Source organism: Sinocyclocheilus anshuiensis, unplaced genomic scaffold, assembly GCF_001515605.1.
Source record: "Sinocyclocheilus anshuiensis isolate Anshui unplaced genomic scaffold, SAMN03320099.WGS_v1.1 scaffold1426, whole genome shotgun sequence".
NCBI lineage: Eukaryota > Metazoa > Chordata > Actinopteri > Cypriniformes > Cyprinidae > Sinocyclocheilus > Sinocyclocheilus anshuiensis.
In genome coordinates this window covers 595454-609604 of record NW_015557171.1, presented here as the reverse complement: position 1 = coordinate 609604, position 14151 = coordinate 595454, and the positions used below count along the sequence as shown (strand labels likewise).

General features: G+C 37.5%; 2 protein-coding genes across 3 annotated transcripts in view; both read right to left on the bottom strand.

The window, feature by feature from the left end:
* Positions 1–10: 10 nt before the first annotated feature.
* Positions 11–4827, bottom strand: LOC107678358 (retinol dehydrogenase 8). Its single transcript, XM_016473585.1, has 6 exons — positions 4605–4827; positions 3442–3603; positions 2598–2777; positions 2302–2395; positions 1811–1994; positions 11–1686 (listed from the first exon to the last, which is right to left on the bottom strand). The coding sequence occupies exons 1-6, from the start codon at positions 4699–4701 to the stop codon at positions 1447–1449; spliced, it is 957 nt and encodes a 318-aa protein (XP_016329071.1). The 5' UTR covers positions 4702–4827; the 3' UTR covers positions 11–1446.
* Positions 4828–5040: 213 nt separating this feature from the next.
* The window catches only part of LOC107678357 (gelsolin-like), a 14416-nt gene continuing 5305 nt past the window's right edge, over positions 5041–14151 (bottom strand). Inside the window, exons 2-17 of one of the 2 annotated variants that reach the window (XM_016473582.1) lie at positions 13310–13495; positions 12640–12794; positions 11687–11848; positions 11441–11590; positions 10103–10192; positions 9882–10014; positions 9722–9810; positions 9420–9635; positions 8702–8835; positions 8491–8581; positions 7200–7370; positions 6921–7095; positions 6678–6793; positions 6507–6584; positions 5925–5985; positions 5041–5756 (exon numbers count right to left, since the gene is read on the bottom strand). In XM_016473582.1, coding sequence (XP_016329068.1) covers positions 5596–5756; positions 5925–5985; positions 6507–6584; positions 6678–6793; positions 6921–7095; positions 7200–7370; positions 8491–8581; positions 8702–8835; positions 9420–9635; positions 9722–9810; positions 9882–10014; positions 10103–10192; positions 11441–11590; positions 11687–11848; positions 12640–12794; positions 13310–13490 — 2163 coding nt within the window. In that variant the 5' untranslated portion in view covers positions 13491–13495 and the 3' untranslated portion in view covers positions 5041–5595. The remainder of the gene's footprint in view (positions 5757–5924; positions 5986–6506; positions 6585–6677; positions 6794–6920; positions 7096–7199; positions 7371–8490; positions 8582–8701; positions 8836–9419; positions 9636–9721; positions 9811–9881; positions 10015–10102; positions 10193–11440; positions 11591–11686; positions 11849–12639; positions 12795–13309; positions 13496–14151) is intronic. The other variant, XM_016473584.1, reaches the window with a different exon arrangement.

Here is a 14151-nt window from a genome sequence, read left to right as displayed (position 1 = left end):
TATGTTCTAGTAATGAGGCACACTTTAAAAATGCTCAGTTATTTAGTGTATGATGCTCAGGTAATCATGTAACCATTTAAAAGCCAACAAGTGTATGATGCCTGGTGTTTTTGTTAAAATTCAGACTTTATGAACACAAATATATTCTCAACAGAGCGTCGAATCCATGAAACAAACTCCATGAAAACAAATGCTAAGAAGAAGCACATATCGGTACCTATTATGCAGTCTATTTTTAAACAAATATTTTTTATTTTTTTCTTTCTTGGTAGGCTACAGTACTTCAGTTATGCAGAACTGATGCTAAATAAAGATATTATTATGCAAAGATATTATGGCTGTATTATGTTCAGGGGTGTCCCATCCTGCTCCTGGAGGACTAACATCCAGCAGAGTTTAGCCAGAGATATTCCTTTTATTTTGAGGAGATACCAACCTCTGCATCTCTACCATTTGCAACTCAGCTCCTAGAGAGCTACAGAGTTCAGCTCCAACCCCAATTAAACACACCTGAACCGGCTAATCAAGGTGTTCAGGGTTAAGTGATAATTGTAACTGAAGTCTGCAGGGGTGTGTTTCCCAAAAGTATAATTTCCCAGCTATAGTTCTGTTGACCCCTGTGACCGTAGCTGCCTTTCGGAAATGCACCCCAGGATGATAGCTCTCCTGAAGCAGGGATTGGAGAACAGACTATAGAGTCTGTTGTAAAATAGTCTGTGACTTTTTGTTCTAAAAAAAATAGATACAAATCCAAAATGAATGTTTATTGGTAAACATCTTGAAGATTAGTCAATAGGTTTCCTCACAAAAGCAGTTTATTCAGCATATGGAAGCCTTTCCTCCACTGACATCCTTTAAAAAACAGCCTTAAACACATCTGCACCAGCTAATAAAGGTCCTCAGGATCACTAGAAATTTCTTGGGAGATGTGTTGGCACTAAATTGCAGGACAGTAGCCCTCAAGGAGCACAACCAGACATTTCCTGCCATATACAGTATGTATATAGATTTTTTAGGTATAGCTATTTTACTTCCATATTGGTGATAAGGTGTGATGTATCTCATGTGTACGTTAGTTGTATTTTTTATTAATAAATTATATTATATAGAAATATTTAGTATTATAATGCCTTAAAATTAGAATATCATGCTTTATCTTTGCTGTCACACCCACTGGAGCCTCAACAAAAAGGCAAGAATTCGCTGAATATCTATGAGGCTGAGAGGCATTTATCTGAAGTAAACCAACCCTGGAACATATCCTGCTCCAGAGCAAGTTATGTTTAGAGAGTAATTTGCTCTATGGCTACTTACATACTATGACATTTCCTCAGTTTTAGGAACCGAAAGTTGAGGTTGTCCATTTACTTTGGGTAAATTTACCCAGTTAAATTGCTTAAATAAATTGTTTTCTGGAATACCCCCAGGTCTCCAGCAGAATATTCTTTAAGAGGCATTCTTGTCTTTATCCAAAGAAAAGCTGTTACGGATTCTCCAGCACAGGAGCTTGAGGAAATTGAGACTTGCTTTGAACACCTTGTCATGTTCAAACACCATTTTGTAGAAGGTTTCAATGGGAAGGTCACGGTTTGGATCCGCATTTTTTAGGGTGGTCATGGGTGTGTACAGAAGGTTAGTCTGATGGCGAAATGGTGGGTTGACCATGGTAATCATTTTGAATGTGTGCTGGTTATAAAAGAAACAACATATGGACTGTTAGTAATTCAGAGACAAAACCAAACATCAGAGTATTGGAAAGATAGATGAATGAAATAAATGAAATGCTATATAAAATGTTTTGGAAAAGTACCTCTGCAACATCCTCTGGAGTTTGTCCAAGACTCTGGAATATCTGGTTGTAATTCTTTAAGTAGATGTTGGTAAACATATCTGCTGTCACTTTATCAGCTTTGGAGAGGTCTATCTTCAAGCCTTCCTCATACACCTTATTATCAAACTCTGTGATGACGGGTCCTGGTTCAATGAGGCTGATACTGCACAGATGCAAATACAATATACATACAATTACAACTTAAGTGTGGGGGTCAAAGCTTTCAAAACACATCGAAAATCTTGAAATTACTGCTGCAATCTATTATCATGAACAAGAAAACTGAACTCTTATAAACTTGTAAATTTGAGTAGTTCTAGTCATACAAAGCTATCATAGGATGTGATGAGGCAATGTGGTTCATGTCCACTCTGTCTAGATTCATGTTGTAAATGTACTTCTGGGTAGTGGGGTATGTGGGACCATTCAATGCTTGGACCCCTATACTGTATATGAGTGTGATCACTTACTTCAGATTGAATCTCAGAGCTTGAACTGCCAGACTCTCACAGAACCCTTCAACAGCGAACTTGGAAGCAGCATAAATGTCATTAAACAATATACCTGTGTACATGAACATGACAGTGATTAGAGATGGTAAACCCTGACTGAATCCTCTCAGAGCTTCTTTAGTCATTGTTGTTAATCCTTTAAGTATCTAAGTTGGACCTCTCACCCCCTGGTATAAAGAGCTCAAATGCAAATATCAGCTTAAGAAAACCAGTCATTAGTAAAAGCTGGTTGCTGTCCATTTTTAACAACTCACCCTGAATCCCCATAACACTGCTGATTACCACTATGTGACCACTTTTTCTCTTCTTCATATCAGGCAGAATCTCCTTCAAGAGTCGCACAAGCCCAAAGAAGTTAGTGTCCATGACAGATTTCATCTCATCAATGGTCTGACACTCAATGGGGCCAATCATTCCCATTTCAGCATTTCTAACTGTAACACAGATAATGGAAGGGTAGTATCAACAATGCTAATTAACCATGGTCTTGTTACACTAACCATAGTTTAACCATTTTATTTGTAGTAAAACTTATACAAATGGTAATCAATGCGCCAAAAACATTACTACACTTTTACTATAATAAAACCATGGTTATCCGTATGGGAACGTTAAAGTTTAGTACAGTGTGAAGTGGTATCTTATAAATACCCAGAATTTATTATTTATTATTAACCCCATCATATTCTTATTAATTATGAACAGTGTGAAACGTGAAGCAACCCTGGATTCCTTTTACACAAGGTTTAGAATGGGTTAACCATTTCAAGTGTATCCCTATCACTTCACTCTGTACATCGAAAAAACGATGCTAACTTTGCACCATAACCCTCGGTGAAAAAAAGTGGTGCTAACCCACTTCTTAATTACAAGTATGAAACGTTCCTTTAACCAGGGTTAAAAGCGGGGTTTAGATTTAAAATAATCCGGGGTTAAGGGCAGTGTAAAAAAAACCGTGCGTGTTACGATTATGTCCGTCTCCGCCTTATATTAAGGCGCCGTGCACGTGGTATGCGGGTAAACTTAGATATTATGGCCACAAAGTTAAAGCATAGCATTTGTGTTTTGATGTAAGAAATAAATGTAGGAAACCCTTACCGAGAATGTCAACTCTGCGCATGGGCAGGCTGTCCACACAGGCTTTGATAGAATTCTCATCACAGACGTCGAGCTGCTTGATCTCCAGTGTGCTCCCCAAAGTACGACCTGCTGCCTTCTCCAGAGCTTCACGTTTAGCCAGGTTCCTCATAGTCGCATACACTGCCAAAGCCAAAACATTTAGCTTAACTTTCATTTGAACTAGTCTGCTAAGATTTCAGCTAACAGATGGAGACTAGTCATCATTTAATGACTAATAAAGCTAGCTACTCGGCTACTTATTTTGAGAAAATCTACAAGCAAAGTCGATTTATTTAGGAGAATTCACAAGTTACGCATGAAGAAACCTTTTTAACGGCATTTTTAGTAAAAGCAGTGCAGTGCAGACAGCATACAGTTGTAAAACTGCATATTTCCCTTCTCCTGCAAGTTTGGACTGTCATGTGCAGTTTCACAGACGTCTCTAATGTGAAGCTCAAAATACAACCTGCTTGTTTTTTTTTTTCATTTAACACGGTTCCCCATGATATACGCTGCCAAGCTCAAAATATAGGCTAACTTTCATTTGAACTAATCTGATAGCATTTCCAAGTAACAGATTGTGATCACAGTCTTATTTAATGACTATTAGTGCTTCTCAGCTGCTTAGTTTGGAGTAATTCTACATGCAAAGTCAATTTATATAGAAGTAAGTTTAAGAAGTTGCTTACGAAAAAAAAAACATTATGAGAATCTATTTTTTACTAACGTTACATACTTCGGAGTTGTAACAGGGTACAGTAACAGTATGAATATTACACATTCCCTTCTGTCATAATGTGCACATTCACATTTGTCCTTTTAGAAATAATTGTTTTGTGACATGCCTGTGTTGACAGCACTAATGGTGGGACAATATACATCTGTAACCACTGTGAAAATAATAAAGAACATAACAAAAATAGACCTATCTAATTTATCACACTAATTAGTGTCACAAATGTCCCATCTACGTTTTTTTACATTTGGTTGATAAACAGAAAATGGCGTCTTTTGAAGAAAAACAAATCTATGTTAATTCTGCACAGTAGCCTATTTGTGCAGTACAACAAAATGCAAACATTTTACAACTGTACTTGGTCTACACCACTATTATACGACTATAGATATCCTATGGGCCTTACCCATAAACCTCTTTTTCTCATCTTTGGCAAGACGAACAGCAAGTGCCAATCCAATGCCAGAAGAACAACCAGTGATCAGTACAACCTTCTGATTCATGGCTGCTTTCTCTGATGATACAGTGGGACGAGAGAACAAGAAGTAAATGAAGGCTAAGGAGAACTGGAAAGAAGATAAAGAGACAGAATGAGTAAGAGCTTGAGAGGTGAGCTAAAACACCTCCTAATCCACAGCATAAAGACTCAGCAGAATGACCCATGTGTCACTACGGTCTAGACATGTGGTGGAAAATACGTAACATTACGACTGCAGAGATGCAAGGTCTATACACCAATGTGGTCTAAAAGAAATATCTGATAAAACACAACATAATATGCATAAGTTTGGGGTCAGTCAGTAAGTCCCACATCAACAAACACATAACTCAGCACTATTTTGTTATAGTTGTATTGTTTAGTATTTTATTACTATTATTATATACTGGGATTCATAATAATTGTAGAGATACATTAAAATCTTTTTTCAGCAACTACAATATATTCTCTCAGATGTTTCAGTTTGCAAATTTATGAGGCATTAACCATACACGTGTACAGTTTTTAACAATCCAGTGGCACCAAGTTGTCGAATACAAACAAATGTTATTGTCTTGCTTATATAAAAAAAAAAATTTCCATTTCCATTTCTTGTCATTTTCAAAATCATAAAGACCATGTAGTCGAAAACGTCACTGGAATACAGAAGCATATAAAAGAAAATATAAAAGAGTTTTAATTGTATAAAAAGGCAAAGTCAATGCATAGGAATCAAAAAGGCAAAAAGTCATTAATAGTAGCAAAATACAGTACATAGTGGCTTAACATGCAGCATTATTGCATACTGTGTTCCCATCTGCATCCTTTACAGATCTTCAATGCGTGAAACACAAGAGGTGAGTATTCTGGAAGCTATGGAAAAGTATATAAAGGTTTGCGTGTCTGAATGCGTGTGCTTTTAGAAACGACCACGGATGCGATCCAGTGGGTCTGTGTCCCACATCTTTGCGTCCCAAGCCTGGAACCAGCCAGTGAAAGTTGGGGGCTCAAAGCCTTGCTTTACAGTGATGACCGGGGTGCCACGGCGACCAGAGGGGTCAGAATCCACATAATCTTTGGCTAATGGTAAAGAAACATGCACATTAATAATCAGGAATTACATTCAATGACAATGTTAAATCAAATTGAATCCTCCATTATGGACTGCTCTAGTTGGGATTTTGCTTTTTGGTACCTTAACTGTATAAATGTAAGTGTTAAAGTTAGTGCTTCATCATCTTAACTTACCTATTTTATCTGCTCCATTCCGCTCCACCTCGTTGGCATCATTACCAATCCAAACAAAGATCTAAAGGAAGAAGAAATTCAATTAAACATTTAAAGTTTAACATTAGACCTGGTTACATTTATATTTAATTTTGACAGGAATGATAACAAGGCTGTAATAGATGGACACAGATTACATAATTTTCACGACTTTCAAAACTGTTTTATGGAAATTTTGTCTATTGACAGGTTTTTTTTTTCAGAAACCAGCTTTGTCAGCACATCAACAATTGGTATATTATTAAACAATTGTACAATCCATTGAACGCACTGTACTTCTATCCCTCACAGCCTCGTTTTCATTCCTGTGAAAAAATTAATTAATATAGGCTAAGGTCTATAACTGAACTTCATTATGTGCTCCATTCTGGTACATAACACCCACTTTTCAAGAGCCAGTCAAATAATTATGGATAAAATCTATTCTCATTCTGCATTTTCTCGAATTCACTCAGAAGTTTATCCGATTACAGAAGTAAAATGTGTTGCAAACATGATTTCATGTTGACTTTTTAAGTCATTATCGGTACTTCAAATGCTAACCTGATCCCAGGTGTCCAGCAGCATGACATCATCAGTGGCCAAATCAGACTGAGTGAAATCTCCAGGCACTTCGTCAGCCTAAAAATGAAATAGGAGAGGTATAGTAAATTGTATGCATTCATTTAACAAAGAAATTTAAATGAGTTGCAAATTCCATTTATGTTAACTCACAATTAGACGTCCAGTCTTGTTGGAGCAGCCAAAGAGACGTGGAGGTTTAACAGTCTTCTGCAGACTTTTAGAGGTTTGATAGTCCTTCTTTCCACCCAAAGCTGACCAAAACCCAGCTGAGCGAAGCAAAGATACAGATAAGTGCCAATCAGTTCAAAAGAACAGGAAACGTGATTAGTTTAGGAATGCCTTTTAACTGTATAAATTACATCGTTTGAACATTTACAAAAGGCAGACACCCACCCGGCTCTTTGCCCTCTGAAATGTCTGTGGCACTGCCTCCAAGGAAGCTGCAGACGTGTTTAGCAGCAGCCATTTCTTCCTCTGAAGCGGCCACTCCTTTCCACAGAAACAGGCCGCCAGGACACTTCAGCACAAACACGTCGTTAGTATTCAGTTTAGATGCAGTGGGTTCCACCTGGGTGAGAAGAGAGAGAGAGAGAGAGAGAGTCAGAGAGGAAGGTTATTGCCAGATGGCCGTTGCTGATTGTGTCCATGTATGTGCCTGCCGTCCTCACTGACCTCCACAGCGCGTGTTGCACGGGTGGAGCTCTGGCGGATATGGAAAAGGCGAGTATTGCCAGTCTGACTTTGACCACCTTTACGTGAAGTCCCACCTATGTGGATGATCATGGGTTTCCCCTTGAACAGGCTCATCAAATGGGCCGGTTCCTGGCCTTGAGTGACACGTACCTGCAGAGCGACATAACAGTGAATTCTAAATCATGTTTTTTCATGTTGTAGGAAATAAAAATTATTTTTATTTCCTACAAACTAAGCTCTTCTCTGCATCATATAAGACATGACAACAGGAGTACATAAAAAGAAATGCACAATTTATCCAAAAAAATTTAAGATTACAATTACAGCTGCCAAGATTGTTGATTTTATTATTAGTTTTATATAATTATTTTTTTTAAATGAACTTTAAATGAGTGTTAGATGATGACAAAATCATCATACAAAACTAAATAATCAGTTTCGGCATATAGACTACAGTTTACAGTTTGAGGTCTGTGAGTTTTTTTAAGAAACATATTCAGCAAGAATGCATTTAATTGAGCAAAAGTGAATGTAAAGAATTGTATATTGCTACAAAAGATTTTTAATTCAAATGAATGCTGTTCTTTTCAACTTTCTGTTCATCAAAGAAAAGTTTTTTTTAATGTTTTCTGTTACCACAAAAACATTAAGCCGCACAACTGTTTTCGACAGTGATAATAAAAAGAAAAGTTTCTTGAGCATCAGCATATTAGAAAGCTGAAAATTCAGTGGAATAAAGGACAAGTTAAAATAAAAACAACTATTTTAAATTGCAATAATATATCTCAATATTACTGTTTTTACTATATTTTGATCAAATAAATGTAGCCTTGGTGAGCATAAGAGACTTCTTTCAAAATCATTAAAATATCTTACATACCACAAACGATTAAAGGGAATTATACATACAGTATCCAATAGGAATCAATATCAATAAAGAATGTCTAATATCAATTGATAACCAATATGGTACTTATATATTGTGTACTATATATACTGTGTACTGTACTAGAAACAAAGATGTTTTAAAACTAAAGTGAAAAGCATCAGACTATTATGGAATTATTTTTAATTTGCTAGCTCTGGTCACTTTATGACCAAACTAGAAAACCTCATTATAATCAACATGGCATAGAGACAGTGTAAATAAAAAAAATGACAATTAATTAACAATTACACAATAATAGCCGATAAGGTTGAGTTTAATTTAATTTAAGCATGGAATAGAATTTGACCAGACTCAAGAAATTAGGCTTGTGTTTGGTAATACCTGGACAGGCGTACCTCCCATGGAATCATCCAGCTTGACTGTTAGAAAAGCTGAGGCAGCCAGCTCATCTTGTGTACACTTAAGTCCTTGCCTGATATAAAAATCAATACATATATGTAGGTCATTAAATATTGATTGGTTAAATATTGGCTAATCGGGTGGTTAATGAGCACATGTTCCGGCATGTCAACCTGTGGCTATCTTGACTTACCAGGTGTAGATAATATGTTGCTCTCTGCTTCCCTGGCGATAGGTGTAGAGGATCAGGTAACAGTCTCCTCCATAGAACTGTCCATTGCTGGAAGGGTCCACAGGAACTTTATCCCCACCCTCTACGCGCCATATCTGTTGAGGTCAGAGCAATGGACTTCATACAAGTGTGGCATTGTAGTTAACAATAAAATTAACCTCATTATTGAATTGTTGGCGATTATAGCTGTTCAGTCATGAGTTTGAATGGTTCTTTAGAATAAAGCTTAATTTATGAGTTTGTATTTACCATAAAATAAATGATATGTTAGCATTAGCAACTTAGGCTAAAAACTTGCTACATAAGGACTAGAACAGCTGTCTGATGAATCTTTATGTAGCAGTTATCACATAGCAAAAATCAGGTTTGACATATGACTGTATATAGTATATGTTGTAGAACAAATACCTTGAAAGCTTTGTTAAGTAATGTTAACCAAAGATACAGTTTGCATTTACCATTGTTCTGTTAATGATTTCCATACACAGATTCCATTACGGCTTTAAGTTGATCATTAGGATTTGCTGTGTTGACCAACAGAAAGCTGCTCAGTTTGAAAGTGCATTCTACCTGAGCTGTGCTTCATACATTGCTACACTACTGACAAAGGAGAGTGGAACTTTTTGCATGCAATATTTAGCTCTATGGTCCTTGGTGCTATTAGCTTTTAAATATTTACCTGGACCTTGCCAGAGCCATCATCCACCATACCATGCTGGGCAGCCATAGTTTTGTTGGAGTGCAGACTGGAGGCATCAAAGGGAACCTGTGAAACTTTGGCAATGCGGCCAATGCTGTAGGCCTGGCCTGGACCTGTGGTTTGATCCTTATCCTTCCAGTTACTGAAGAACTGCTTGAACAGTGTGGTCTCGCCTCCGGCTGGCATAACCTGGATCTGGTCACAAAAAGTTAGATAGACTACTTAGAATTTGGCTTTCACTTGAGTTACTTTCATTGACATGCTGGATCTAAGTCTGATACCTGTGTGTTTTTGGGGTAGTTCTTGTCTTTGATATATTGCTCAGCTACCTTCATGGCTGCCTTACGTTCTTCAGTGTTTGCATTTGGTCCTGAGTTGTTAAAACAGATGAAATTGTCAACATGTGTAATATAAGAAAACCAAAATAAAATTTGACCATACCTTTCCAAAGAAATATCTTGCTGTCCACTCCATTGTCCAGGATGTAGCATTCGGTGGGAGTGAGCATTTCCTGTTTGAAAGGGCTGCTCTGGGCCACCAGAGATGTCTTCATAGAGCCTGCAGCATCAGACACCTAACCCATACAAAACACATGAATGCATACATTAACACAACTAGCATAATAATAGTGCTCGTAGTGTGTGCATAATACATAAATTTACCATGTAGAGTGTGCCCTTTTTCTGATTGCTTCTGTCAGTCGTCTCATCGTCAGGACTTCCTGCTGGGATGTTGGGCTTGCACCCAAGAGCCTAAAAATAAACAAACACAATAAGAGTTTCCACCAGTTTTCTCCATGGCAGCGGTCAACCCAGGACACAAAAAAGACTATTATGCAGAACCTCAACCAAGAAGTCAAAATCAAAACCAGATGGACTGGGATTCTTTCTTTGCTGATTGCAGTAGTTGTAGTTGTATTAAATATTTACTATTTACTGTGACAAACGTATTCCATCTTTCTTTTAGTGTTTCTGAAGAGCATTGTGCTAGCAATGCTCAGGTCATGAGTTCAGTTCCCAGAGAATGCATGATTTTGAATACACTGTAAATTGCTTGGGATTAATGTGTCTACCATGTGAATGTTTACTGATTCATTTTGTCTGAATTGTCTCTGATTCTATGTTGTGTTGATTTCTTGCTTGCATTACTGGAATATATTTCTGTAGCTACAAAGATGGTCTACAATATCTGGAGAACGCTATCCGTTAGCATTCCCATTCATTTCAGCTCACTTCTGCTTTTTGGAATAAGATTATGGTTACAGCATCTAACAACAGAAGCTAACTAGATCATGCTAAACCCATTGGTAGCTACAGATGATGTTAAGGTAATGAGGCAAAGGTCTGAACTTAGATAATCCATAAGAAAAAAATGTAGGGCCGGGAATGCAATAAAATATTGGTATCGGTACTCGGTATCGGCAAGTACCAAAAATAAAAGTATCGGTATCGGGCGAGTACTGGAAAAAGTGGTATCGGTGCATCCCTAGATAAATTGTTTACAATAAGATCAGTAACCTGCTTTGAGCTACATTTCTGTAGATCGAACAGTACAGCATTCCATTCATCACGCCAAGGTCATGAGATCGATTCCCAGGGAATGCATGAACTGATCAAATGTGTACCTTGAATGCTATGCAAGTAGCTTTGTATAAAAGCGTTGGCCAAATGCAAACATGTAAATTTAGAAAAATGTGTCCATATCCTGATGTTCTACCAGTTTATAGTCACAATATCTAGTCTATACTATGTTTTGAGGGAGCTCAGGTGGTTTACAACTTTAAAAAAGCCAGAACAAACTGATCAAGAAAACCAGTGCTGCTACTGGTCTCATTATTTTGCTGTCTTTTATTTGTGTTTCAGGCGTGCCACCACTGACCCAATAATTTATTCTTTCACTTCCTATCACAGCAACCAAAGACATGCTCGTTCTTTGCACAGCAAGTTTAAACTTGCACCATAATTTAGTTTTTTTGTTTTGTAGAAGGAAATAAGACTTACAGCAATGACAGCCTCTGGCTCAGCACCATCCTCAACCATGTGCAGACTGGCACGCCCATTTCTCTCATTATCACGAATGCCAATAGCCACCTCGGAGGCTTTCAACTGCTCAAAACGGTTGCAGTCACTCCCACACCATTGGTAGATGTCCTAGGAAAATCAGAATATGATTTGTGAGGTTGTGAATTTTGGATTTCTCAAAAGGAAGGCAGTTTCATTCATTACTTCACCCCATGTGTTTCTGACCTTGCCGAGATCAATGATGAAGCAGTCTCCACGATTGAAGCTGGCCCAAGACATATTCACCTCTGTGGCACGAATGGCACGTCGCCCCTTAATATGAAGCAGACGCTTCACATTCATGTCATTAGTCACCACATGCTGGAATCCAGAGGCCACACCACCTTGCTGTGTAGGGGGAAAAGAACAAAATACACCAAAATGTCTCATGGCTCTCGAGTTACAATAAAAAAATTTTTTTTTAAATTCTCATGATATATACAAAAATTCCTTGCAGATGAGATTATGCCAAAAAGTAGAATGCACTTAATCTGAGAGGGAAATTGCACAAACGTAAAAGGGAGCTGAGAAATATTCATCATAGCAATACACTGTGATACGTGATTTTTAAATGATTAAAACCATCACAGACTAAACCTGCCACAATATACCATAAATTTGCAAGGGAAAATCATTCAGGAACTTTCCACTACTGATTTGAATGTGGTTTTTGACTCCCTTCTATATAAACACATTTATTATTTGAGGAATAATAACTCTCATTCCCTACAACCAGGGCCGTGCACCATATACATAGATGCTGACAAATGTACATTAGTGGTCTATCAATATCAATTCAATGACAGATTCTTAAACCTTCACAGATTCTTAGACTCCAATTTTGATATTTTACCCATAATCTTTAATTACTTCTCAATCAAAGAGGCTTTGATTATAGAAATTACTGAAATGTAATGTGTAGTGATGCTAGCGGAGATTAAATCTTATTCTTCTGACAGCATATTTTTTGACACAAAACACAATAATATATCTCCAATAATTAAAAGGGTGGGGTTATATGGAGCACTAAATGTAAAATAAAGCATGTTACCAAATATGACAATGAGTTTGTCAGATTTAGCAATAAATAGACAGAACTGGGGTTTTATTTTTATTCAGCTCTCTGTATGTGTAATTACCTTGTACTTAATTCCAGTTTTAAAGTAGCCAAGGAAGGTAACAGACTCATTGTTCTGAACCTCACGGTACTGGACTGGTGCTCCACCCAGATGATCATCCAGCTGCATAGCAAAGATAGCAGCAGCTCCACCTTCATCCTGAGAGCACTCATTACCTGCATATAAACATTTATATATTAATGTATTTCTATTTATATATATGTACATGTATATGTATATGTGTGTGGCTGTACATACACATATGTAGTTGTTTTTTGGTGTTTGGCTTAGTGTTATGTTAGAATCATTATTATACTCATACCTTTTGTTCTTTTAATATTTTTGAATTGTTTTTAGCTTTATTTTTTTGTTTTAATTTAAATGTTTTAGTTTTGAAATGTTGTTGTATGCATTTGTCATTTTTATTTAATTTCTTTTATTTTCTGAAATGTGTGTATATATATAGTATTTATAGAGTTTTAGCTTTTAGTTTTAATTACTTTTTCTTATTTGTAAGTCGCTTTGGATAAAAGCGTCTGCTAAATGACTAAAAGTAAAGTAAAGTAAAGTAAACAGACCCAGAGTAATGCAAATATTCAAAATAAACAGTGTCAATGTGTGTTTTGTATTAGCCTACATAACCAACAAGAAAAAAGGGCACTGCATTGTAAATGTGGTTATTTTCACTCACCCAACCACATGTGGACATTGTAGGATGGAGCAGAAGTGGTGTGAAGGACAACATAGGCATCACCAGTGAAGAAGTTTCCTAGCAGTTGTTTGGGAACAGGTTTCAGATCCATCTTCTCTATCCTCCAAATCTGCAGACCAGGCTCCTTGCCTGCATTCTGGAACTCCTTATGGAAAACCATGATTCCTGGAAGATACAAAAATACTGGGGCTGAACTATGAAAATCCATACAATTCGAAGACCTAATGGTCTGAAGGTGGAAACTACTGGGAGGGCGATAAAACAGGTGCAGAATGGATCTTATAAAGGAAAACACTTGGAACAGCAACAACATTAAAAACGACAAAGACCAGAGACCTACGGTTTATTAATCTACTACATACATACTGTATATAGGGTGACCATACGCCCTCTTTTTCCTGGACATGTCCTCTTTTTGGACCTACAAAAATGCGTCCGGCCGGGATTTCTTAATTGGCCAAAATGTCCGGGATTCGGCTCTTTTCTTAATCCCGCTCTCGCTGAATCTCTGACCATTGCCGGTGTAGTGCCGAAATTTGCAACCTGCCAGATTATGCACCCCCTAGTATTGGTAGGTTTAGGAGTAGGTGTGGGGGAGGGGTTAGGATTAGGGGTGAGGTTGGGATTAGGCAGTCAGGTAGCGACTTCGTCAGGGGTGCAGAATTCGGTACAACACCAGTGTTGTGCCGAATTCTGCACCCCTGCCAGATTATGCACTCCCTCGTTGAAGTCGCTACCTGATTGCCTAATCCCAAACCCACCCCTAATCCTAACCCCTCCCCCACACCTACTCCTAAACCTACCAATACTAGGGGGTGCAT

Bases quoted from the DNA above. Each gene is read 5' to 3' on its own strand.
- LOC107678358 (XM_016473585.1), bottom strand. From the start codon at position 4,701: ATGAATCAGAAGGTTGTACTGATCACTGGTTGTTCTTCTGGCATTGGA. The intron at 3,604-4,604 runs GTAAGGCCCATA...TGGCTTTGGCAG, and splicing joins TGAGAAAAAGAGGTTTATGG to TGTATGCGACTATGAGGAAC. The intron at 2,396-2,597 runs GTGAGTTGTTAA...TCATGTACACAG, and splicing joins CAGTGTTATGGGGATTCAGG to GTATATTGTTTAATGACATT.